The sequence below is a fragment of the Vigna unguiculata genome, chromosome 1 (genome assembly GCF_037176805.1).
Source record: "Vigna unguiculata cultivar grain cowpea cultivar isolate G323 ecotype 2 chromosome 1, ASM3717680v1, whole genome shotgun sequence".
Taxonomy (NCBI): domain Eukaryota; kingdom Viridiplantae; phylum Streptophyta; class Magnoliopsida; order Fabales; family Fabaceae; genus Vigna; species Vigna unguiculata.
Genome location: NC_140792.1, coordinates 10,969,764 through 10,997,693, shown reverse-complemented (window position 1 = coordinate 10,997,693; position 27,930 = coordinate 10,969,764). Strand labels below are relative to the sequence as shown.

Sequence of the window (27,930 nt, the reverse complement as noted above, 5' to 3'; positions counted from 1 at the left end):
GGGTTAAGCACGTGGTATTCCTTGAGTTATGGCTTCGAATAGCATCTCTTGAGTTGTGGCTCGAGATGACGGATGAACACGAGGAACCCCTGAGTTGTGGCTCGGGTTGGCGAGTGTTGCTCTGTGAGTGTGCTGGTTGTGGCCAGTACGGATGGGTCCAGATAGATTGCCCTCCTCAGTTGTTGGCTGACGAGTTTGGTAGTCTTGGGACGATACGGACTATGTTCGTATATGGGAACTCTACCTGGCGTTACAGTGTATGATCTGTAGCATTGTTTCCCGCACGTGCTCTATCGGTTATGGTCGATAGTAATGGCAGCAAGTCACCTTGAAGTAATCATTAGACGATGTAGAACACGAATGATCTGATTGGGGGTTAGATGGTAGGAATAAAAGTATAGAACAATGTGGGATGTTAAGTTATGTACTGTGATGTGTGTGTATGTAGATCTATATGTTTGTAACATTATATATATGATTTATCTGCTAAGCTCACCCTATTTGCGTGTGTTTGGCGATGATCGTGTACGCGGTACATGGGAGCAAATGTTGTTGATGCAGGTGGGTCAGGTGAAGCTTAGTCGCGGAGAGGGGTTCGACTTGGGGAACTCTTATGTTTTCTTTATAGCTTTTAGAAACAATTGTAAACCCTGATGGGTGATTTTATGACATTGTTCTTTCCGTTTTTGGAACGTTTGGTTATGAACATTATTTGCTCATTAAATAAATTTTAAATTTTCCCGCGTTTTGGGAAAATGAGGTATTATTAAATGCGCTGTTATTTGATTATTTCTTTTATTTTATTTAAAAATCCATAATATCCTGACGGGATGTTACACCATACATGCAACATCACTCAAAACATGCTTTAACATAGTAATCCAACCAAGTCATGGCTCATCACGTAACAACACATCCAATCTAGTCCCATCCAAGCATACATAACCACCTGATCACATATATTGAGTAAGGAACAATAGTGAAAATAACCATGGAACAAATAGTAGCCAACACAACACTTCCCGCCCGAGTCTCGCCCAAGCTAGAGGGTTCTCGCCCAAGCAAAAAGGGGTTTCTCTCTTAAGCGAGCCCTTCTCGCCTAGGCGAGAGCTCGATAGTGGTACTGCAAGGTTCCAGCGAGTTCTCACTCAGGCGAAAGCGTCACGCCTAAGCGAGACACTTGGTCGCTCAAAAATGCACTTGGTTGCCTAGGCGACAACTTGTGTTGGAACTAAGGGTGAGTTCCTGCTACTCTCGCTTAGGCGAGAGTCACCCGCTTGGGCGAGATCAGCAGGTCCTAGCCTGTTAGGACCTGCAACTTCTCATTCAACCAAACATACCCACGCACCAAACATTTTCATATGACCAACAACGTCATTCAAGAACCAACAAAACAAGAACAGTCCAGAAATAAACCAGATACTTAAGAAAACATAAACCCTAGCTTCCCTTACCTAGACAAAGGATAGCAAATACCACAAGCACACTACGGAGGAGCACCACAGCTCTAGGAACAACTTGGTGAGCTAGAAATACTAACACTAGAAGCAAAACGAGGTCACTACGATGAATCTGGTTAGGAACACGAAAATAAAGCTAGAGAAGAGAAGTTACGGATTGGAGACCAACTTACGTGGAACCGAAGTGGAGTTCAACTAGCTTGATGAAGAACGGGGCCATACCCTAGCAGAGCTCATGAAGCAACCAAGGGAAAGGGAAAGGAAAACTGTTTCTGGAAAAATGCAAGAATGAAGGGGTTAGGGTTGGTTTAGGGGTTTTGGGCACTCTATGGGCCAACCTTTAGGCCCAACAGATGGGACTGGGCCCTTTAAATTTTTAGGGCAGTGAAAGAAGGTTTTACATGTCAAATGGAAATAAAATATTATAAGTGTCAAATGAATGTAAAATATTTTAGGTGCAAAGTGGGAGAAAAAAAATTAGCTGTCAAATGGGTATAAAAATATTTTAGGTGTCAAATGAGTGTAAAAATATCTTAGGTGTCAAATGGGAGTAAAAAAGTTATAGGTGTCCAATGGGAGTAAAAAAATTATAGGTGTCATATTAGTGTAGAAAAATTTAAGGTCTCAAGTGGGTGTAAAAACATCTAGGTGTCAAGTGATTATTAAAATATGTTAAGTGTCAAATGGCAGTAAAAAAATTATAGGTGTCAAATAGGTGTAATAATATTTTAGGTGTCAAATGATTGTAAAAATATCTTAGGTGTCAAATGGGAATAAAACATTTGTAGGTGTCAAATTGGCGTAAAAATATTTTAGGTTTCAAATGAGTGTAAAAATATTTTAGGTGTGAAATGAGAGTAAAAAAAAATAATAGGTGTCAAATTGGTGTAAAAGAAATTTAGGTGTCAAATGAGTGTAAAAATATTTTAGGTTTCAAATGGGAGTTAAAAAACAATAGGTTTCAAATGAGTGTAAAAATATTTTAGGTGTCACATGGGTATAAAAATATTTTAGATGTCAAATGGATATAAAAAGATTTTAAGTGTTAAATGGGTGAAAAAAAATTTAGGTGTCGAATAAGTGAAAATGAATTGCAACTTGTGCAATTGTTGTATAACACATAAGTATAGGCCTAGACAATGAAACATAATAGTATATTTTACCTAAACTATTTTATTTTGTTCAATTTTTGGAGAATAAAAGTTGCTAATTGTCGCAATATCGAAAAAAATCGCGACGGCACGACGAACCTAAAAAATCATCTTTTTAAAATATAAATTTAATAAAGGGAGTCGCCACCATAGTTTTGGGAAACTATGGAAAACCTAAAAAAATGGTCAGCGAAATTGAATCGGATCTGGGAGTCGGTTACGTATGGGGAAGGTATTAGCATCCACATGTCCATCCTAAGACGATTCCCTTTAATCAAGTCACTAGTGCAGAATTTCCTTTTTACCTCGCCTTCTATGCCTCGGTTGGCCAGGAACCGAAGCATATAATGGTGCGGTGGCATTTTTGTAATTCCAGCCAAGTTTTATGCCTCGGTTCAGCTAACACCCGAAGCCAAAGACAGCTATAGGCCTCGGTTCGCGCAAAACTGGTGCCAAAGAGTGCTATAGGCCTCGGTCCAATAAGACCCGAAGCCAAAAAGGGACTGCATTTTTGAAAAAGTGAAGTAGACGTTAGGTGTTTGGCCTCGGTCCAACAAGACCCGATGCCAAAAGGGAGTATATGGCTTCGGTTGTTAGAGGAACCGAAGCCATAGGGTTTATTTAGGGTTTTAATTTCGCGAACTCTTATTCTTCCCCGCGCCTCTACAACTCTCTCCTCTCTCCTTCGACCACTACAACCACGCGAACGCGAACGCGAACCCTCTCTGTGCTGCACCTCCCGTCACTGTCGCGTCGCTCTTTCGTCTCCTTGAAGAAGTCCTTTCGATCCCAAGGCAATGGTTCAGGCGGCATCAAAACCAACCCAATAGCATGGGCAGCCACAGAAAACAAAACCTAGGGTTCACCATAAAGCAAACCGCAGCGCCGCGAACGCGACCTCCGATTCCAGATCCGACGACCTAGGGTTTGCAGGGCTGAGCCACACGACGCCGTTCAGCGAGATCACAGAGATGTGGATTCAGACCAAAACTGTAGTGTTTTTAAAACCTTATATTTTTGTTGTAAAATCAGTTTTGGGGAAGGGTAAATCTTCCTCAAATCTGGTCTTGATTGTGTTTTTCCTATCATGTTTAATTTTTGAAGATGGTGTTTTTTGTTTGTGGATTTGTTTCCCAAGATTTACAGCACTTGGAATTTTCATCTCAAAATTGTGGCTGTTGGTGCTGCTGCTTTATCACCTTCCCTGTTGCTGTGAAAAATTGCAGACAAATATTTTTCCTGCTACTGAAATTGTAATGGTGATGCAGTTGTTGTGAATTAAAAAATCTTGATGCTGTGACAGGGAAATACAATAACTCCAAAAACCTTGACAATGCGGTGATGGTGAGCCACCGTTGCAGCTTTTAATTAATTAATTTTTTTTGACACAATGGCATCGGTTCACATTAAAACAGAGGTAGAAGAGTATCTCTATGGCTTCGGTTCAGACCCGAGGCCAAAAGCCATCCCTTTTGGCCTCACCCTAATATGCCTCGGTTCTGGAACCGAGGCAGAATATAAAAAACAACCGGGACCAAAAGCCCTTACTGCACTGGTGAGTGTGCAAAACTAATGCCATTTTAATATATTTGTTTTTTCCCAAAAAGCAAACAAAACAAATTAAATTGAATGAAGAAAACACTTTTTAGATTTTATGTGTTTAACCTTGCTCCTTTGTATTCTCATAAAAAATTAAAAATCAGGGTTACGTAGTTAACATTTAAAAAAACAAATTATTAAAAACTTCAATTTAATTAATATCTTTTATCATTATTGTTTTTCATTTTAAATTTTAAAGTATAGGTATTATTTATCAAAAGTGAGTCTGAGACTCAACATGATAAAGATTTACCATCAAGCAAGTCCAAAACTAGACATGATAGTTGAAATTTATTTAAGAAAAATATTTAATTATCAATCAAGTCTGAGACTAGACATATAATCAAACTTTATTTTAAGAAAAATATTCAATTATCAAGCAAGTCCAAGACTAGACAGGATAATCAAACTTTATTTGAGAAAAATATTTAATTATCAAGCAAGTCTGAGACTAGACATGATAATCAAACTTTATTTAAGAAAAATATTTAATTATCAAGCAAGTCTGAGATTAGACATGATAATCAAACTTTATTTACGAAAAATATTTAATAACTAAGTAAGTCCGAGACTAAACATGATAATCAAACTTTATTTATTTTTTCATCATTAAAAAAAGTAATTTTCATTTAAAATAATACAAACAGCTATGTATGAAAGCATGAAATAGCAAATATAATAATACGGTTTAAAAACATATGCCGAAATGAAAACATGGAAGGGAGTATGGATATCAAAAGCAGGGTACAAATAACAATATGAGAGTGCATGTATTAAAATACGGGAGTGCGCAAAAGTAGTATGAATGTTAGTCCAACAGTAAAAACAACTGCATAAAAAAAATTGAGGATAACAACCGTGGGTGGTATAGAAAGAAAATTAGAATGAACCTAGGCTTCCTACACACTACATCATCATCATCTCTTCAATCGCAACATCTAACAACTTTAGCTTCCTAAACCACCAATCATTGCATCACTTTAATCAAATTAGAAACAAATTTTGTATTCCATTATGTACAAAGCTGAACCACAGACATTGGAATCATGAATGCAATGTAACCAAGCTTATGTAATAAAAATATTCTATTACCAAAGGGACATATTAAATATTACCCTCTCTGTTTAAATAAATCACCAGTTTCCAGTGTAGTATATCTATTTTAACATTTGGTATCAAGAGCCCCCACTGGGCTTGATAGATATATTTAAGCTGCAGAAAAGTAGAGTCACGTACGAAGATGAACATTATAACCATTGGAGTGAGTTGATGGAGAACCTCTTTCGTGCAAAGGGTCTCTGGAAAGTGATCAAAAATGGTGTTGAAGAGCCCATTGAAGGCACTGTTCTAAGTGTGGAACAATCAAAAAAATTAGAGCAGTCCAGAGCTGAGGATTACAAAGTCAAGCACTATTTATTTAGGGCCATTGATTGATCCATTTTCGAACAAATCCAGGATTAGAGCACGGCCCAGATTGTTTGGGAGTCCTTGAAAAAAAAGTTTGGAGGCAATGCTCGAGTAAGAAAATCCATGCTAAATGCATTGCGGAGGGAATTTGAGGTGCTTTAAATGATTGAAACAGAAACTGTCACAGAATATTTTGAAAGAGTAATGACAGTAGCAAACAAAATGAGAAGTAATGGTGAGGATATGCATGACTCAAAGATAGTGGAGAAAATACCTCAAACCTTGACAGCAAGACTCACCTACATTGTTGTCTCAATTGAAGAATCTCAGGACACGGAAGCAATGTCCATTGATGAACTTCAAAGTTTCCTTGTGGTCCATGAACAAAAATTCAAAAGAGTCAACCAAGAAGATGGGCAAGTCCTCACGTCAGAAAGCAGTAGAGGAAGAGGAAGAGGAACCACCCAAGGTCGTGGACGTGGAAGAGGGAGGCAGTCCTTCTCAAAAGCTACAGTGGAATGCTTCAAGTGCCACAACTTGGGCTACTTTCAATATGAATGTCCCTAGTGGAATAAGGAAGCAAATTATGCAGAATTAGATGAAGAGGAAGAGCTTTTGTTGGCTACGACAGAAAAGGGAGTCATAAGGAACAATGCTTGGTTTTTGGACTCAGGATGTTCTAATCATATGTGTGGAGACAAAGGTATGTTTGCTGAAATAAAGGCCGACACTCAACATTTTGTCAAATGTGGAAACAATTCTCGAATGAAAGTAGTTGGAACAGGAAGTGTCAGATTGAAGTTCAATGGCACTACCTTTCTCATAAGTGACGTATACTATGTCCCAAAGCTTCAGAAAAATCTCTTGAGCATAGGGCAACTGCAAGAAAAAGGTCTTGCCATCGTCATACAAAATGGGGCATGCAACATCTATCATTCAACTAAAGGCTTGATTATAGACACCAACATGAGTACAAATCGTATGTTTATTCTTTTCAATGAACGCTCCACCCTTGGAGAATGTTTACACACTTCCTCTGATCTCACCTATTGATGAATGCGTATTTTTGCCCTCCTTCAATGTTTAATTCTGGATATTTAATTGAATTTATGTGCTTAAAGAGTGATTTAATTGATAATTCTGATAATTAGACTATTTGAACTTGTGTGATAAAAATGTCTTAAAAAGTGATTTTTAGTTGTATAAATTATTTTTGGATATTTTAACGTTTGTTGCAAAAATCTGCGTCACCAGCGAATCACGCCACCACCACCAGCCACCATCGTCTTCGCACCGTTGCAGATCGTGAAGGAAGAAAAATGCAGCACCGGGAAGCATGGCAGCCGTCATTCTCGAACCTACGGCAGAAACAGAAACCCTAATTTGGGAGAGAGAAGGAGTTGCCACGTGTCAGCCTATGATTGCACAGTCAAACTGGTCAAATCTGGTCAACTGGTCAACGGAGCAGCAAAGCTGGTCAAATCTGGTCAAAAAGTCAAAAATTGGTCAAAAGAAAGGGGTTTAACTGCAAATATTAATATTTTTGGATGTCTCAGCAAAATTGGACTATAGGATTGAAAATAGGCTATTTAGAAAATTAATACAAATATTATTTGGTGATAATTTATTAGATATCTTTAAATAATTTATTTATTTAATTATATCATAAATTATTAACTAATTATATTTGTCAAATAGTCTATATCTCTCCAAATATCTTTGAATATTTATATTTATCTTTATTTTAAAAGATATTTGAGAGGTTTTAGCAACAGAAAAGTCAAGTCCAATTCCTATATAAAGAGACCAAGGGAGAAGCAGAAAAACAAGCTCGAGACTTCGGAGTTTAGGAACCCTCAGGGGGGCTTAATTTCGTTTCCTTTCTCTCTCTATTCTTCTTTTATTTCTATTTTGTATTTCATGGAGTGCTAAACTTCTTGGGTTGATTCCATTGTAATTTCTTAATTGGATTCTGAGGTTAGATCAATTAATTTCTTTGTTCCTTTTATTATTGTTGAGGTTTTAATTCATCTATGTCTTTTATCTTTGAATCACGTAAAAAATAATGATTTTAAATCTAATTGAGACTTTACTTTGATTTTATTTAGAAACTTTCATGTGATTCAATGAGTTTTTACCAATAATTGAGACTTTACTTTGATTAAAGGTATTTACTCTAACGAAAATTAATTGAGACTTTACTTTATATTAATTAAGCTTTTTATTTGGTGATGAGATAAAAGAATAGACATGATTAGGCATAGTAAATTTGATTGAGACTGTACTTTGGTTGAATTTACTGTGGATAATCTAAAAGTTATCACTTTTAATTGAGACTGTACTTTGGTTAAAAGTGAGGACGCCAACAAATTAATTGAGACTTTACATTGATTAATTTGTAAATTTACAACAATAATTAATTGAGCAATAATCTTTAGATAACCGATGATGAATCTATTTTTAAAAAGCAATGGAATTAATCTATTTTCTTTACTAATGTTTATATCTTATTTTATCTTCTTATCTTTATCCCTCATATTTTTTATAATTTTATTTGACTAACTCTTGTATAGTTTTATAAGAAATAACTTGTTAAAAATCAATTCTGTGTTCGTTGGGAGACGACTTTGGGTTATTTTATCCTTACTATTTTGTTGACTACTTTCTTAACAATACTGAAGTTGTTATAGATAAGTAGTATTAATTTGATCGCGTCAACAACAGCGTTATCAAATTTGGCGCCGTTGCCGGGGAACACGGTTAGAATTTTTATCATTTTAGTTCTTATTTTTATTTTTATTCTTTTGATTTTATTTTTTATATTTATTTTTATCTTGATTTTTATTTTTATTTTTTTTTGTTTACCACTAACATTTTCTTTTCTCAATTTTTGTTCTAACATTTTTTTTCTTTAGTTATTCTATTTTATTTTTTAGTTTTTTTTTAAGTTGTATTTTTGTTTGAGGAGTTTTGTTGGGAAATTTGTGAAACTAGTTGGGAAAAACTTTGGCTAAGGAAAGATAAGGTACTTAAGTTGTCCATTAAGACGCACCTCTCTTTCCTAGAAGTCTACTCAACAAGCTTTCAAATTATTTCTTTTCAAAAAACCTCTTTCAAAAATGCAAAATAATTTTTCATACGAAAATAATCAACATTGTAGTTTTCAAATGGATTACAATTGCTATCCACAACAACCAAATGATTTTCAGCAACAAATTTTCATACCTACTTCTACACCTGATATAAGTAGGTTAACTTTACGACAATTTAATGATCTATATCCTAGATAATCTTTTTGGGATATGAGCAACAACCATATTCTGAGTGTCCACCTTAGCAACCATATGTTCTAAATAGTTTTCAGCAACAATATGTACCACCACAGCAAGTTGAAGCAACCAATGGACCATCCTACATGGAAGTTATGATATTAATGGGTGAAGTTATAGAGAAATTAGAGTCCATGGATGAAAGGTTGCGAGTTGATCAAAGATGCAGAAATATTGAGCAAGAATGGTACGAAAATAAACAAATATTGTCTGATATGTTGAGGGATGCAAGTAAGAACAACTTCATAGAATTACTTGTAACTGTTAATACCACCCCTCAACCCCATCAGAGATTTCCTGAAAATCCAGATTTTAACGAACTTCGTCATGAAATCAAAGATGTGCTTCTGAAGTTGGCCATCAGAGCTGAACAAATGTTGGAAGATTTGAGTCAGCTAATGAATGATACAGTTAGAAAGGTCACTTTGGAAGATATGATGAATATGATGACTGAAATGAAGAAGATGAATCAGACAGATCAGAAAGAGATGATGAATGTCGCCACACAAAGCTTGCAGAGTCAGTCTGAAAAACCAATAGCGGAATCACATCACATTGATATATCTACTGATGGATATAATGATGCTCATAGTAATATGTCTACTGATGGACATATCAATTTTGCTAAAGATGTTGCTAATGAAGAAATTAAAGATTCTCACATAAACATATCTATTGATGGATATGTTGATGATGCTCAATGTGAATATAAAGTTGTACCCGTTGATGAGAATATGAGTACAAATGATCATTTTCAAGAGCAAAGTTGTGAGGATAATACAATAGAGGAACCAAGTGCAGTTGAAGAGCCAACAATATTCGAAGATGCAGCTGAAGCATTTACTATTGCAACTGACTTGGTTAATGATGAAGTAGTAGAGTCAACAACACCAGGTGAAAATTTTTGCTCAGAAGATGAAATTATGTGGATTACTGATGATCCGCTTAACCATCCGAATGCACCTGATGATGCTCAAGTTGAGTTGAAGCCACACACTCCACACATCAAGTTTGTTGATATGAATGATGCAAATATGTTTTTAGTGGTTATCTTTGTTGACATGGCTACAGAAAAAGAAGAAAGGTTGCTGCAACAGGTAAAAAGTTTATATTCAAATTCTTTTGAAATCATTGTTGATAGAAAAGTTAAATTGCATGCATATTTTTTTTCTGTTTTTAATTTTAGTGAAAAATTTAAAAAAAATTCAAAAATATGTTTTTGTTTCCTTTAATAAAATTGTACAAGCTGACTTGTACTTTATAAAATTAAAGAAAATAAATTTTGACATATGGCTAGATTGAGCCAATAGTCACAAGATTTTTTGTTTCCTCCCCAAAATAAGTCCATCAAGGACACTTTTGTTTTTGAAATAAGTGTGAGGGAAACAAATTGTAGGTAGGATTTTTTTTTTCTTTTTTTTGTTTTTCAATTTTTTGTTTTTGTTTTCATTTAAAAAGAAAAGAAATTGTGATTTCTTTTTGAGAAAATTCTGAAAGTATTAACTTTTTACTAAGTGAAACTTTTAAACAATATGTCTCATAAGAAATCCACCAAAAATATTTCCCTACTTTCAATAAAACATATTGACATTGGATTTTGGGATTAGATTCAATAATTGGGATGACCATAATTTTGCAAAAATAAAAGTCATGTTGATATGAGTGGATTGTTTCTATGATTTGCTAATTGAGTTGATTTGAGAAATTCTTGATTAAATCTTTTGTGAAAGAATTTGACCTTGTGAGTCTTGAGCCTTAATGCAAAAGATGGACCGCCATGTGTCATTCCTATTTTTTCTTGAGTGACTTGCTCATGTTTGTTTATACTCAAATGTTTAGCTTGACTCTTTTGTTTTGCATCTTAGGTGAATATGCATGATTTGATATGATTGAGGCATTTCTTATTTTTAGCTACTTGGCCAAATAAGCCACCTTGATATTAATCCATTGGTAGCCCCTTTGAGCTTTTAAACCTTTTCTTTTTCTTTTTTTAAGCCTATTGCATAACCTTGGAAAGAAAAAGACCATATTCTACCTTAGGAAGAAAGAAGGAGCTAATGGTTGAGGAATGGTTGAGGAATAAAGTGTGTGGGTGAGTACCTCACCCACAAATTAATAAAAATGGCGAAAGGAAAAATTGTTGATGAAAAAGTATTGAAATAATTGCTTTCAAAAAAAAAAGCAACAAAGCAATAAACGAAAAAATAGTTGTTTTTGAAATTATGCTCCATTATTCTTTCTATATTTTAATTTCAAAAACCCAAAAATCCTAAAATTTTTCCTACCTTTGCCTTGGCCCTATTATAACATGTGAAAAGTCCTCATGATCTTTGAATGCATATTTTTCTGAAAGTTTGTGAATATCTTAGTCTTGTTAAATATTATGAATGTTTACTTGCATGAGTATTTTGAGTGAAAACACAAGCCAAAACACTTGAGCAAATTTTGGTGATAAAATACACATTTAATGTGAGTGTTTTCTTTCATAAACGATTGTCTTGTGAATTCAAAAGATTAACTCATGTGTGAAAATTAGAATCTTTCCGTTTGTTTATCCATGATAACTTGATTTCTAGAATATTGATTTGTCTCAAGTAAGACTCATTCCTTTAATCCAGTGTTGATGTGAAATAAAATACCTCAGAAGAAGTTTTGAAATTGCCTAATTTTGCCCAGGAGTGCAAAAGGATAAGTGTGCAAATTTGATAACGCTGTCGTTGACACCATCAAATTAATACTACTTATCTATAACAACTTCAGTATTGTTAAGAAAGTAGTCAACAAAATAGTAAGGGTAAAGTAACCCAAAGTCGTCTCCCAACGAACACGGAATTGATTTTTAACAAGTTATTTCTTATAAAACTATACAAGAGTTAGTCAAATAAAATTATAAAAAATATGAGGGATAAAGATAACAAGATAAAATAAGATATAAACAATAGTAAAGAAAATAGATTAATTCCATTGCTTTTTCAAAATAGATTCATCATTGGTTATCTAAAGATTATTGCTCAATTAATTATTGTTATAAATTTACAAATTAATCAATGTAAAGTCTCAATTAATTTGTTGGCGTCCTCACTTTTAACCAAAGTACAGTCTCAATCAAATTTACTATGCCTAATCATGTCTATTATTTTATCTCGTCACCAAATAAAAAGCTTAATTAATATAAAGTAAAGTCCCAATTAATTTTCGTTAGAGTAAATACCTTTAATCAAAGTAAAGTCTCAATTATTGGTAAAAACTCATTGAATCACATGAAAGTTTCTAAATAAAATCAAAGTAAAGTCTCAATTAGATTTAAAAACCCTTAAACTCATATGATCAACATGCATATAGATTTAAAATCATTATTTTTTACGTGATTCAAAGATAAAAGATATAGATGAATTAAAACCTCAACAATAATAAAAAGAACAAAGAAATTAATTGATCTAACCTCAGAATCCAATTAACAAATTACAATGGAATCAACCCAAGAAGTTTAGCACTCCATGAAATACAAAATAGAAATAAAAGAAGAATAGAGAGAGAAAGGAAACGAAATTAAGCCCCCCTGAGGGTTCCTAAACTCCGAAGTCTCGAGCTTGTTTTTCTGCTTCTCCCTTGGTCTCTTTATATAGGAATTGGACTTGACTTTTCTGTTGCTAAAACCTCTCAAATATCTTTTAAAATAAAGATAAATATAAATATTCAAAGATATTTGGAGAGATATAGACTATTTGACAAATATAATTAGTTAATAATTTATGATATAATTAAATAAATTAATTATTTAAAGATATCTAATAAATTATCACCAAATAATATTTGTATTAATTTTCTAAATAGCCCATTTTCAATCCTATAGTCCAATTTTGTTGAGACATCCAAAAATATCAATATTTGCAGTTAAACCCCTCTCCTTTGACCAATTTTTGACTTTTTGACCAGATTTGACCAGCTTTGTTGCTTCATTGACCAGTTGACCAGTTTGACTGTGCAATCATAGGCTGACACGTGGCAACTCCTTCTCTCTCCCAAATTAGGGTTTCCGTTTCTGCCGTAGGTTCGAGAATGACGGCTGCCATGCTTCCCGGTGCTGCGTTTTTCTTCCTTCACGATCTGCAACGGTGCGGAGACGATGGTGGCTGCTGGTGGTGGTGCGATTCGCTGGCGACGCAGATTTTTGCAGGAATGGCGTGGACGGTGCTGCAACAGATGCATAAATAGTGGTGATGCGGTGGCTGCCGGTTCAGTTCAGTGTTTCTGGTTCATGTGCGTTGCAGGTGTTGACAGAACAGTGGTGCCTGTCGCGGTGAAGATGATGAAGATGGTGCAGGTGCGAAGCTTCACCGACGAGAAGGAAGATGATGGAACTATGGTGGCCGGAGGCGGCGGCGGCTGCCGTGGAGGGTGGTCATGGTGGTTGAAATTAGGGTTAGGGTTTCATGTGTGAGATGGAGGAGATGATGACATGGCAGTGTCTAATTGGTGTAGATGTGTTTGCAAGGATTAATCCCACATGGCTTGATCTGGTTGGCTAATTTTAAAAGTTGAGGATTGCCACATAGCCTGATATGAGTGAGTTGGGTTTAAGTGGTAGGAGGGGGTGTGAATAGACATATTAGGGGGTGCAGAATAGGTTTTTGGTGAGACCCATTTAGAAAGAGGGGAGTGTATAAGCAAAAACTGGGGTGCAGAAGTGATTTTTCTAGAACTTGCTAATTTCAGCCTTATTTAAAGGAGTTTTTTTAATTTCAATCTATTTATTTTCCCACCTTTAAATAAGCTTAATCTTAACTTCAGCTGCATCAACAAAAGTTAAAATATCCAAAAATAATTTAGGCAACTAAAAATCACTTTTTAAGACATTTTTATCACACAAGTTCAAATAGCCTAATTATCATAATTATCAATTAAATCACTCTTTAAGCACATAAATTCAATTAAATACCCAGAATTAAACATTGAATGAGGGCAAAAATACGCACTCATCACCTACCTTTGGCATAAAAGGTATGGCCACTTACATTACAAAGGTTTGAAAACTCTCCAACAATGACATATGGTACGTGGATTGCCCAAACTTGAAGCATCAAATATCACTTGTACTAACTGTTTCACTGGCAAACAACATTGTAATCCAATTCCTTAAGCAAGTGAATCTCATGCTAGCAAGGTCTTGGAACTCGTTCATGTAGACATATGTGGCCCTATACAACCCATCTCAAATAGTGGAAACGATATTTCTTAAGCTTTATTGATGATTACAGTTGTAAAAGTTGGGTCTATCTACTTTCAAAAAAATCAAAAGCTTTGGATTTCTTCAAGTTTTATAAGAAATTGGTGGAAAAGGAAGTTGAAGCATTCATCAAATGCCTACGTACAGATAGAGGAGGAGAATTTAACTTACTTGATTTTAAATTGTTTTGTGAAGCAAACGGAATCGAAAGGCAACTTACCACACTTTATACACCACACCGAAACGGAGTAGCTGAACACAAAAATAGAATCGTCATGAACATGGTACATTGTTTACTTTTTGCCAAACATGTTCCTAAAACATTTTGGACAGAAGCTGTCAATTAGGCATTTTATCTGTTGAATTGATGCCCAACTCATGTTGTAAGGAACATCACTCCTCAAGAAGCTTGGAATGAAATCAAGCCTTTAGTGAAGCACCTTCGAGTGTGGGGTTGTGTGGCACATGTACACATACCAAAGGCAAAAAGAGGTAAATTTGATTATAGAGTTTTCCTTGTATTATGTAGGGATTAGCAATGAATCAAAAGGTTATCGTTTGTTTGACCCTAAAACAAAAAGAATTATAGTTAGTAAAGATGTCATGTTCGAGGAGGAGAAGAGTAAGGACTGGGGTTCAAATTATGAAGAACAAATAAACACCAAATTGGTTTGGGGTGAAGATGATTTCCATACTGATAAAAGTGAGGAGGAGTACAAATGTGCGGATGACAACTTTGAAGAAAATGTCAACAGTGGTAGTGAACAAGATAATGAAGGCAAAAATGAATCAAAACATTCGTAAGAGTGTGATATTCAAGGGAGAGAAAGAAGAAAGCCGACTTGGATGGAGGAATTTGTAAGTGGTGAAGGGTTGAGTGAAGAAGAAGCCGAGGCTTATATGATACAAGATGTTTTGGGTGAAGATCCAACTCAATTTGAGGAAGCTGTTAAGCATAAGAAATGGAGAAAGGCTATGGGCAGTGAAATCCAATCAATTGGAAAGAACCAAACTTGGGAGCTAATGGATTTGCCAACTGGAGCAAAAACAATTGGGTTCAAATGGCTCTTCAAGACAAAACTGAATGAGGAGGGTGAAGTGGATAAGTACAAAGCAAGATTGGTGGCTAAAGGGTACTCTCAACAACATGGAATCAATTTTTCTGAAGTATTTGCCCCTATTGCACGAATGGACACAATAAGATTGATACCAACACTTGCCTCTTGTGAAGGATGGGATATCTTTCAGTTAGATGTGAAATCTGAATTTTTGCATGGAGAACTCAGTGAAGATGTGTACATAGAGCAACCAAAGGGATACGTCAAGAAAGGGAAGGAACACAAGGTTTACAAGCTACATAAAGCTTTGTACGATCTAAGGCAGGCACCAAGAGCTTGGTTCAGTTGTATAGAATCACATTTTATGAAAGATGGTTTTCAAAAATGTCCAAGTGAACAGACTCTCTTCATCAAAAGAAGCAGTGGTGGAAACATCCTAATTGTCAGCATTTATGTTGATGATTTGATCTATACTAGTAACGATACATGTATGATGATTAAATTTAAAAATTCTATGATGCAAGCTTTTGACATGTCTAACTTAGGAAAGATGAGATTTTTCCTTGGTATTGAGATCTTACAAAAAACAGGAGGTATTTTTATGTTCCAAAGGAAATATGCAAATGATATTTTGATGAAATTTGGAATGTCTGAAAGTAAACCTGTGAAGAGTTTTATTGTTCATGGCATTAAGATGAATAAGGATGTTGATGGGGTGATTGTGGATGATACTTATTTCAAGCAAATTATAGGAAGCTTAATGTAGTTAACAGCTACAAGGCCAGATATAATGTTCAGTGCAAGTCTCATTAGCAGGTATATGTCAAAACCAACAGAGTTACACTTGCAAGCTGCTAAAAGAATATTAAGGTATTTAAAAGATACTTCTAGCTATGGGATATTCTACAAGAAGGATGAAAAGAAGAACTGCTTGGATTCATAGATTCTGATTATACAGGAGATGGGGACGATTCTAAAAGTACTTCTAGTTATGTTTTCTTGTTAAGTTCAGGGACAGTTTAGTGGATGTCAAAAAAGCAACCAATCGTTACTCTTTCAAGCATCGAGGCAGAATTTGTTGTTGGTACTACCAGTGCTTGTCAACCAATGTGGATGAGAAGAGTTTTGAGAAATTTATCTTATGCACAAGATGGTAGCACTGTTATTATGTGTGATAATAGTTCAACAATTAAGCTTTCCAAAAACCCAGTAATGCCTGGTCGAAGCAAGCATATTAGAGTGTGTTTCAATTTTTTAAGAGATCATGTGAAAAATGGAGAAATTGAATTGGTGCACTGTGGAACTCAAGAGCAGGTTACAAATGTGATGAGTAAAGCCTTAAAGTTGGAAGCTTTCGAGAAACTTAGAAAAAAGATGGGAATGCTAGATTTGACTAAAGTAAACTAACTACGATATAGTTAGTTTAAGGGAAAGAATGAAAAGGTTTTTTTATTATAATTTGTTAAGAGTATTTTCAGTTTGAATAAATCCTAATATTTAGGAAGCACGTTACTTTTTAGTTTCAACCCCTGGACACATCGCTTACGAGTGCTATTTTTATGTATTCTGTTACCAGAGGGACATATTAAATATTACCCTCTCTGATTCAATAAATCATTAGTTTCTAGTGTAGTATATCTATTTTAACAGACTCTAGCCCGCTTCTTTGTCCCTTGATCTTTCTCCTTTTTTCTTTTGCTTTTTTTTGAAACCCCTCTTTCTTCCTTTTCGATCTTTCTTTTTCGCTCTCTTTTATGTTTCTCATACTTTTCCAAAAAGATCCCCCAAAATCGCCCCAAATTAATCCTTTTCTACCCTTTTTATATATTCCCCAAGCAAGTGAAGCGTCCAATTAATTCAACGAGTGAGTTGCATGATGCGTGTGTTTTCTGTTAAGTTAGTTAGTGTAGGTTAGTGTTTGTTAGGTTAGTTAATGGTGCATGTTTTAGGGCATCAGGTGAGAGACAGTGTGGTTCAGTGAATTAGTGTGTGCGTTTAATGTCAATGGTCTAAGCATGAACATAAGTGAAATGGTAAGGTGTGTGTTTGTGAGTTTGGTATGTGAAAAGTGGAGTAGGTGCGTTTTACTGAGGTCTGGGTTAGTATAAGGTTGTGTGTGTGCGAGAGAGATAAGTGTTGTGAAGTTGCATGTAATTAGTACGTGGTGTAGTAAGGTGATGGTCAATTGTGAGAATCGTTGGTGTTTGGTGAGGTGTGCAGGTAGAGATGGCAAAAAGGGTCAGATCCGACAGGTTGGCCCGCTAGCCCACTCTAAAAAATACAGGTTGGGATAGAAAACATAGTCCGCGAACCCACATCAACCCGGCCTGACAAACTCGCCAACCTGCAGGTCAAATCAAGCCCGTCTGTAGCCCTTCTCTTAATAAAAAAAGCTTGTGTAATGACTTAAACTAATCACACGTGCAATGGTAATTTCATTTACTCTCTCACGAAAACCTGGTGCAGCTAGTCCACTACACACTACCACAACACACCACTCACTCACCCTCGCGAATCAGGACAGCCAGCCTCTTCCGTCACCACCACAGTGTGTTGCCTCAGATGACCTAGTGGTTTTTGCCTCCTCTGTTTTCCATGACACCTTGTTGGCTACAAAGGCAAGGCAACCACCACGCTACGACCTTGGCAAACTTAGAGCCACCACACTACGACTTGACCACGAAGGGCGACCACCACGACCACCACAAACAGGTTCGTTCTATTCCTAATTCGCCTTTTGCTTTCTTAAGACTCTGATTTGTAACCCTAATTTTTATTTCCCTTAATTGGAGACCAAGGTACCTACGATTGGTGTTTGTGTGATCCAACCCTCAATTTCAAGCCATTCTGTGATTGGTGTGGTTGTGATTAGTGTTGTCGTCATTTTCCCCCATTTCGATTTGCTAGTTGCTGCCATAAAAGGCTTATCTAGATTGGAGGTGCAGCTAATATGATCTTCTGTATATTATTTTGGTGCATTGAATTCTGCTATTTTTTCTGTTACATTTGAAAATTTTTATATATTCTAATGCATTAATTTTCGTTGATAAGAATTTATGTTACATTTGGGAATTGTTATATATTCTACTTCTTTAATTTATTTTTGCTGTTGTTACCATTATTGGATTCTAGAATTGTTATACAAAGCAACTATGGTTTTCCAATGCTGCAAGATTGACGCACTCTGGTGATGAGATAATGAACTATGTGAATGTGGATGGTAATAGAACTTAGTAAAAAAATTAAAAGAAAATAGAGAAAGCTAGCAAGCCAACTTGTCAGCCTGCTAACTTGTTAGCCCGCCAACCTACCGGCCCACCAACCTACCGGCCCTCAGGCCGGGTCCAATGATAAAACTTGTTTTTTTTCAGCAGGTCAGTCCAGCCTGACCCCTTTTGGACAGGTTAGAATCGGGTCGAGTTGGCCCGTTTTGACACCCCTATGTGTAGGTGAGTGGTTGTTGGGTGAGTTAATTAGAGAGAGAATAAGCATCACCTAAAAATAGGGGATTTGGGATGGTATGAAAAGAAAAAAAAGGATTGGATTATAAGTAAAAAAGAAAAGAAAAATGAGGTGTGATGAAAGGAAACATTTTCATTATTTTTAATTAACTCAATTAATTTAATCAATTTCTTTTTCTTTCAATTTTATTTTTTTATTTTTTTTATCTCCTATTACTCTTTATTTCACTTATTTTTACTCCTTTTTATTACTATTTACCATATACTATTTTTTTAAATCATTTTATTTGTCTGGACAAAATCGGGTGTTGACACTAATAAGTAGCCTAAAATCCACTTCTCTACCACCAAATCTTGTTTATCATGAATTTTGATGATCACCATCTTCTAATATTTGTAGTATGCCAATTGACTTGACAACTACTAGGGGTTAACAATATGAATTTAGGACTCTTAAGATAAACTTCATGCAGTAATGTGTGAGATTCACACTGGTCTTACAAATATATGTTATGTTGTGTGGTTCAACTATGAATAAAAGCAAACACCTGCTTGAATGGAAAATGTACCTGTTGGATTACATCATTTGAATATAGGGAGCCCGCCAAAAAATGGTGATTCAGGTAAGAAAATTCAACGCACCGGCTCGCCTCAACCCGCCCCACTAGACTCAACAACCCGGCGGGCCAGCCTACGGGCTTCCAGGCTAGCCCGCGACCTGTTTTAAAAGTAAAAAATGTGTTTTATTTGTGTTATGCTATGTTTCTTTTATTTTCTTGTTTCAAAACAAAATCCAAATACCACTCACTCACTCACATCGTAGACTCCTCACTGACTGAGAAACAACTACAAAACTAACTCTCATCTCATTTCCTCACTCCCTTATTTTAGGTCTCCCCTGGCAGCACACCAATATGACGAGGTCGTAGGACAAAGCAGCCACGACATCGACGAAGTAGTCACCCATAATGACAAGTGTGTTGCATCGCGACCCAACCACACATCACCAAACAAAAACGCCTCAATAGAAAATGGTGTCGTCCACCACTAGCGTGACTAGAGGGACACTAAAGGTTCCAAATCGAAAAATACGTAGCCACCACGATTCGACAAATAGGTTTTGTAAGACCCAAGAAATTTAAATAATTAATAAATTAATTATTTAATAAATGTGGGTAGTAGAAGCCTTTAGGGCATTTAATGCAGAGTGATATGACGTGGAAAAGTACTAGCTCAAGTGGTTGAGAGTACTTTGATTGTGTGAGAGGACTTGCTTTCGGGTCCTATGTATGTCAATAATATGTTGTGACTTGTGTTTTTTTGTGTGGTTATATATTGATGTAGTTATAAGATTAGAGGAATTATCACAAATATGAATTGGTTGTGCAATTGTCTTATGATTGAGTGGTTGTGGGTTCAACCCTTGTTGAGAACAAATTAATCTCTTTATTTTTGTTAAAATACTTGTGGTCTGAATGTGAAAGGGTGGGAAAACCCTAGAGACAATGGGCATCCAAGGGAGTTGGGGAAAAACAACCCATATTGGTCTATGAAAGGTAATTATAGACATTACAAAAAGGGTAATTTCGTTTTTTTTCATTAACCATAATTAAGAACCATATAAACAGACAAAATAAGGTAATTAGGAGGGTTTTGAGACTGAAAAAACTAGAGTGCTAATAGGAGGACGAAATTCATAGGAGAACAGTGAATTGGGTTGAGAGAAGAACTACTTTTTCAAGGGAGAACAAAGGAGGGTTTTGGGTAGCACAAAGCTAAGGCTAAAAGACCATTTGGAGCAAGGAATTTCAGGTTGGGGGAGCTCTTTTCGTATCTATATGCATACAGGTAACAATTTCATGCATTCTGCATTGGACATGAATAAATTGTATCATTGCCATGAGATTATCGTACTCAATGTGATGTGAAATTGGGGGTTTGATGGTCTTGATGTTGTATAGGTAATCCATTTTGCGAATGTATGCAATTTATGGGGGTTTTCAGTATTGTATGTGGGTTATGGAGTCAATTTGGAGTCTAAATCAGGTTCCTACCATTGGTATTATGTGATGAATTGTTTAGTTAATGTTGAATGTGAATTTGGGGCAATTGGTTTGGTTTCAGCGTGCGTGAACAGGGATACCATCTGCTAATCTCGCTCAGGCAAGCCAGGCTCGCCTAGGCAAGAGTTGTAGAGTCTTGATATTGTTTCTGCTCGTGCTACTCGATTAGGCAGAGTGCCCAGGTTTTTGGACGACCTGTTATCTCGCTCAGGCGAGTACCTCTCGCCTAAGCGAGAAATCGAGGGGTGTGAGACCCTGTTTTGGGCACCTCGCATAGGCGAGGAGGTTGATGTTTGGGCAACAAGGCTTTTCGCCCAAGCGAGAGGTTCTCGCTTAAGCGAGACCTCATGGTTAACTTTGTGTTGTACTTAACTCGCCTCCTAGGCGAGAGTTTTTGGTGTTAGGCGAAGGATGATCTCGCCCAGGCGAGGAGAGACTCCCCTAAGTGAGACTTCGCAGAAAAACCAGGTTAGCACGCTCGCTCAGGCGAGAAAACTTAGCCTAAGTGAGACAGGCCTGGTCGCTTAAGCTAAGGCTTCTAGCCCAAGCGAGTTTAGTGCATTTTGTGTATATTGTTTTACGCATTGATGAGAACGTGGATCAGGAGATGTTGGGCCATGAGCGGGTAGGTTCATGGATGGTGGTTGAGATGTGATGGTATGAGCGAGGAGGTTCATACATATTTACTCTCCTGTGGGGATACGAGCGAGGTAGGGTCGTATGTTCCATGCTTAAAGTTGAGAGATGCTGGGTACGAGGTGGTACGTAGGTAGTGGATCATATGTGTTGGACTACGGGCAGACAGGTCCGTAGAGTAAGACTACAAGCGGGGAGGTTCGTAGAGGCATGATCACGAGCGGACAAGTTCGTGTGAGCATCATAAATCCTGAGTCCATGGCTAACTTTGTTGTTAGATTGGAGGTTGTATTAAGTATGTGACCATGGTTTAACTATAAGAATATAATTGGCTGTATTTATATTATTTAATTGATATGTTTCTTATATTCTTTTGAGCTCATCCTTTTTGTTTGTGTATGGCGATGATCGTGTGATTCATTACACGGGAGCAGGTGATGATACAGGTGATGATGAGGGTGCTCAGGCAACGGAGTGAGGGCTAGCTGGGAGTAGAGCTAGGGATTTTTTTACTATGTTTTTATTATTTCATTTGCGATATTGGAACTTGTAATGCTTTTGCTTAATTTCAATTAAGTTTAGTCACAATAAGTATTAACTTAAATTCTTCTGCGTTTTGGATTTAATATTATTGCGACGTTTTAAATTTTTTTTCCATTTTATTTATTTATTTATTTAAGTAATAATCCTTAGGGATGTTACAGGTTTTATTTCACATTTTTCCTATTTGGCATTTTTATTTTTTCCCTATTTCACAATTTCCCCATTTTTTTTCTATTTTTCACATTGTTTATTTTGACGATCATGTGTAGCCATTGTTGATTTTGCCATGTTTGTAAGGATTAAGGGGATTAGGGTTTCTTTCTTAGTGTGTGTTTACGAATTATTGGTTATGTATGATGATATGATTCAATTTTTGTAATTGGATTGGATATGTTTGGAGCTGCATTCCATCTTTCTGCAAGTGAGAAAAGTGAGATGAATGGTAGGTAATCAGGATGCAAAGAGCATTTTTTTAAAGTTAAAATGGATTTTGATTTGGGTCACCTTCTATATGGCAAGATTTGTACCTTATATTCTCATCACAACCAAGCCCATGAAGTAAGCTCACAAATTTCAAAAGGGTGTAGAGTTATCATAGCCTCTATTGGGGCATGGTTGGTATGATAGAAGAGAAAATGCACAATATTGTACTATTTTTTATGTATGTATGCCTCAACAACAACAACATTACAACCATGATTTGTCCACAAATAGGTACAATCCAGGTTGGAGGTAACTGACGAAACCAACATGTTCAAAATGTGTAGCCACCTCCTCAACAACAACAAAAAGTTGTGCCTGCACAAGTTGCCCCGGTTGCACCTATTCCTACAGTCTCACAATGATATCCCTACATATTCAATTCCAAGATATGAGAAAAATATCTAAATAATTATTGTGACTTAATATTAAAATTGTCTTTACTAACCTATTTTTCATTATCCGCAACATATGCACATATTGGTGATCCAATATTCAAGTGTACAGAATGCAAAAGCTTATATGTGGTACCAGGAAAGGATCGATAAACATAAAGATAAGATAAATCAAAAATTCCAACTATGTTGCAGTAATGGTAAAGTTCAGTTACCTCTACTGAAAGAACCACAAACTATTTTGCAAAAACTTTTATTTGATACTAATTCCAGTGAAAGCAAGAATTACCAAAAACATATAAGAACATATAACATGATGTTCACATTTAATTCTCTTCGAGCAATAGATGACAATAATTTTAACAATGGTCATTTTCCTCCTAATTTATGTATTCATGGTCAATCTTGTCATATAATAAGGAGTGTGATAAGGGTCTAGTATTAGTTAAATTGTATATCATTTATACATTTATCTTGCATTAACCCAATGTAAAAATCATTAAAATAGCTTAATTAGATATAAATACAAAAATGAGGAGAGTAAAAGTCATAAAAAGTGGAATTTAGTATATTTGTATTGTTTTTGCAGGTAAAATGAAGGAAATTGAGAAGTTGGTGTTAAGTTGCAGAAAGGTGAACTAAGAAAATTCAAATTATAAGCCTGCAATTGAACAACGATATTGGCACTAGCCACGTTTTAAGAAACCTTCACTACAAGGAAACCCAAAGCTCTAGAAGGGAAGCTAAACACCTAGAGAAAACCTCTATGGTAGGGAAACCTCCATTGTTGATCACCAAGGTGACTGCCCAAGCTTGGAGCAAACCCACTCATGAAGGACACCTCCATGGCTAATCTTTAAGGATGGAAGTTAGAGCTACACTTAGTTTTTCTATAAATACAAGGCATGTTTCTATGATTCCTATGTTGATTTTGTAACTTATTTTAGAGAACGAAACTCCATAGTTAGCTTTAGTTCTTATTATACATCTTTGTAAAGTTGTGGAAGGAGGAAGGCTACTCCATGTTCATATTGTATACATCATTATGAGCAGCTAACTTCTTCTTTACTTGGGATTGGATGTAACTTCTAAACTCTCTATACTTCACTTGATTATATATTTATTGTGTTCTTATTTTATGTGTTGGTTACATGATTTGTGTTAATTGCTTTGGTGACTTAGCCAATCATCATACCTTATCAACACTAGATGTAGAGACATTTGGTCTAGTGTTTAGATCCAATCAAGTCTCCTAATGTTTGTCATATACTAGACATGGATATGTGGCTTTAGTTGGTTTAAACATTCTTCTACTTAGTGCAAGGGTTCATCCACTTGGATGGAGACATCCTACGTTTGTCACCCTTAGGTTCTAACTCTCAGACATGACGTTAGATCTACAAGTAAGCATACTTCCAAGAGCACTAAAATAAATAACATAATTTATAAATAATTAAGGGCAATGTAGTTGAGTGAAAGAAATCAAGTTCAATCTCAACGTCTTTAATCAACATCACTTCTCTTAATTTTAACTTCAAATATGTTTTTAAGTTATTAAACCAAACATTTGTTACTATTTTACTGACAAACATGAGTTAGATAACATATTATTGATTTAGTTACCAAATTCATGTGGATACGATCTTGTTGTACTATAGTTGACCTAGTACTTAACAAATAGTTCGTTCAACAACGCATAATCCTGTAAGACATAGTGATCATTAACCATTACTTATATCCAAAAATTAAATAAAATATAATGTGAAGAAAAAAGTTGAAATCTAACATTCAAATTGTGCATTTCAATTGTAAGCCAACTGAAAAACATTTTCCAACTAAAATGTTCCACCAGAGATGGCATTTCCATGGATACATGATATTCTATTTCAACATATGATGTACACATAATCCTAAACTAAAAGAATATATCACCAAAAATATTGTCCCAATATAGTGTATATTATACAACTTATAAAATTTCAAAATTTCATCGACACCAGCAAGAAACCCATTCTTAATCAAACCTCTTTGAAAAGAAATTTTAAGACATTTCCCATAGGATCTATGAAACAATTAACTTTCTATTTCAGCTTATCCCCTAGTAATGCATAAACGTATCATTAAGTTCGATATATTCATGTCCATCAACATATTATTAATTACAACATATTAATTTTTCATTAAATGTCATATTCCAACCCAATCCATTTTCATTAAATACAAAAATTATAAACAAAAAACTTACCTTCCTATGATGAAAGTACGCTAACGAATTTTGGAAATCTTTGCTTAATAATCCTTTTGATGCAGTCATGAAGCCATCTTTCTTTTTTATCATTTATGGTTAAACTTTTTCTTTAAACGTAGACAAATCCATGAAACACTTTTTTCTTTCTTAAAACAACCTTTTAAATATATTACTTGTGCAATTTTGTATTCCAGAATAATAAAAAACAATTCCTCTTTCTTAAAACAAAATTTAAACTTTTAATTAATATCCCTATAATAGGGGTGGATCTTCTTAGGGGTAGGGAGGGGCCATAGCCCCCCAAATTTTTGAAATTTTTTTAATTATATATATATATATATATATATATATATATATATATATATATTTTTAAATTGTAGGTAGTATATTTTAGGAATTGATGAAAATTAAATTGTGTATTTTTTTATTTATTTTTATATACCACAACATTTAATGTTAATAGATAATAAAATATAAAATTTAATATACTAAAGAATAAAAATATTTAGGTTTAATTTATATTTTGGTCTCTGTTTTTGTCCAAAAACTCACACTAGGATTATGTTAATTAACCAACAAATAAAATCATCCATACTAAGAGTTTCAATTTTAATGACAAAATCATTGATCTGTTTTAATAAATTTAACAAAAATTATCGTAAAAGACTAAATTGTATTCGTTTTCCAAAAATTGGGACCAAATTGAGATAAATAACTAAAGAACCAACTTAACATGTTTAAATGAAAACATGAATCAAAAGAGTAATTAAACCAAATATTTGCTCACTGTCATATTACTCTTCACTATTGGTTCCACTTCTCACCACTATTTGTGTTATCTCGCCGACTCCAAATCAATAGCAAACTATTCTCTTTGCTTTTTCATCTTCAGTATTCCATTCACTCATGAAAGTACTTTTCTATTTAAGAGTTCATGGCGTCTTTCAATCTATTCACGATGTCAATTGATGTCCAAGGTTTCAATCTTTCACTATAAATCTGAAATTCGTTGTGACCTTTGCTTCAATAAATCAAAACAAGTTGTACTGCACCTAGGCAGACTAATAAAACCGCACTACCAAGCCCACCTACACATAACCCCGCAAATGAAATTATCAAGTAAGTAACCAGACATGCGAAAGCACATAACGGCCTAGGCCGAAATAGGATGACATTTCTTGACCACTCCAGACTTAGAATATTACAAACAAGGCCCCTAGTATCAACAAACATTAACTAAGGTCTTAGGCTAGGCCCAGGCCCATCTAAGACCCAAGTAATGGCCCAACCCACAAGAAGGGCAAACATAATTAATAACTTTATAAATACACGTGGACCCCAGCAATTAAAAGTACACTTTCATTAATCCCTTAATAAAGAGATTTGACTTTTTGAGAATCTTTTCGTTGACTTGATCGTCAGAGCCCTCTCCGCAGGTAACTCCTAAAGGGTCTAAACCGTGTACATCGACAAATAACATATGCAAGCCGAGGAGGAGCCAACTCGAGAGGTTGAGGATTAAGTAACAATTGGCGCCCACCGTGGGGCACCAAGTAACACCTTACCGAGCAATTTTCATACTGTCAAGAATGGTTTCTACTCGTAGCAGAGTTGGAGTCACGAAGCAACCTGAGGCAGGTCCTATTGCGCCTGCTAACATCACCCAAGACTTGGTCGCCATCCTGGAAGGTCAAGCCTAGATGCAACAAGAGCTCGCTGACCTCAGAAAGCGCAGTGTTGACGAGATGGAAGCGCTTAGGAAAGTAAACTCGAGGCTGAGAAGAAAGATCGAGGCTGACCCTACCCAGAAAGGGAAGGCCAAGGAATCGTCAGAAGCCCCCAAGTCCCCGGTTTACCAGCCTAGTGAGGAAGAAAGTGAATACAACCCCACTTCGCACACCTTCACCACCACTCAATAAACACCTATCATCTCTACCCATCACATAAACATTCATCATCCCACCATCCCAGGCACCCCGTAGCACCCACCCCTACTGCCACCCTTCCCACCATCCATATCCCACCTCACAACTTCACCACTACCTTCCCTACCCTCATCCACCATCCCATTCCACCACACCCGTTGCCACCCCAACCACCCAGGCTTCGCCACCCTTTCATTGACGCCACCACCAACACACTTCTCCCTGTCCAATGGTAACCCTTCACACTAGATCGCTATAAGGGAGAGACCGACCCCGACGAACACCTCAAAATATACATAAGCCATGTTGCCCTTTATACATCCCACGATGTCGTCTTCAGTAAAGCTTTTCCCACCACCCTCAAAGGTCCTGCCCTTGACTGGATCCCTAGCCTTCCCCCACACTCCATCAACTATTTTGACACGCTCTCCCATATGTTTACCACCTACTTCGCTGGCAGCCGCCCACATCAAACCATAACCTTATCCCTTCTTAGCGTCAGATAAGAACAAGACGAGACACTACGTGCTTTCATCAACTGCTTCAGTAAGGCTGCCCTCCGCACACCCAACCTCAATCAAGAAATGATTCTGCAATGTATGGCTCTCACCCTCAAACTAGGACCGTTCCCTAATAGCGTCTACCTCCACCCCCTGCCTTCATGCACGAACTTAAGCTCCGTGCTACAGATTACATATGCATGGAAGAAATGCATAACCTCCATACCAAGATCTGCAATGATTACACCCGCTCCACCACCGACCTAGATAAACCACATCCACGACCTGACTTTAGGCCCAGAGAGCCTTGACAACCACGCTTCACCAGATATGCTCTACTGTGCGTCCCCAGATCCCGACTCCTCGAAGAAGCCCTCCATGCCGACCTCAACCCACCACCTCGCAAAACATCCAACCCCCCAATGCACACATGACCAAGTACTGCCGC

At 36.1% G+C, this 27,930-nt stretch overlaps 1 protein-coding gene and 1 long non-coding RNA gene across 3 annotated transcripts; both read left to right on the top strand.

Annotated features, from left to right (window-relative positions):
• The first annotated feature begins 5,821 nt into the window (after positions 1–5,821).
• On the top strand, positions 5,822–6,670 carry LOC114188171 (uncharacterized). Its single transcript, XM_028076725.1, has 2 exons — positions 5,822–6,130; positions 6,185–6,670. Exons 1-2 carry the CDS (start codon positions 5,822–5,824, stop codon positions 6,668–6,670), a joined length of 795 nt encoding a protein of 264 aa, XP_027932526.1.
• A 10,681-nt stretch (positions 6,671–17,351) lies between these two features.
• On the top strand, positions 17,352–22,042 carry LOC114181213 (uncharacterized). 2 transcript variants are annotated; one of them, XR_014996740.1, is made up of 2 exons: positions 17,352–17,943; positions 21,826–22,042. It is a non-coding gene; the product is annotated as an uncharacterized LOC114181213 (long non-coding RNA). The 2 variants fall into 2 exon arrangements; XR_003603771.2 differs by having other exon boundaries at positions 17,352–18,170.
• The last annotated feature ends 5,888 nt before the right edge of the window (positions 22,043–27,930 follow it).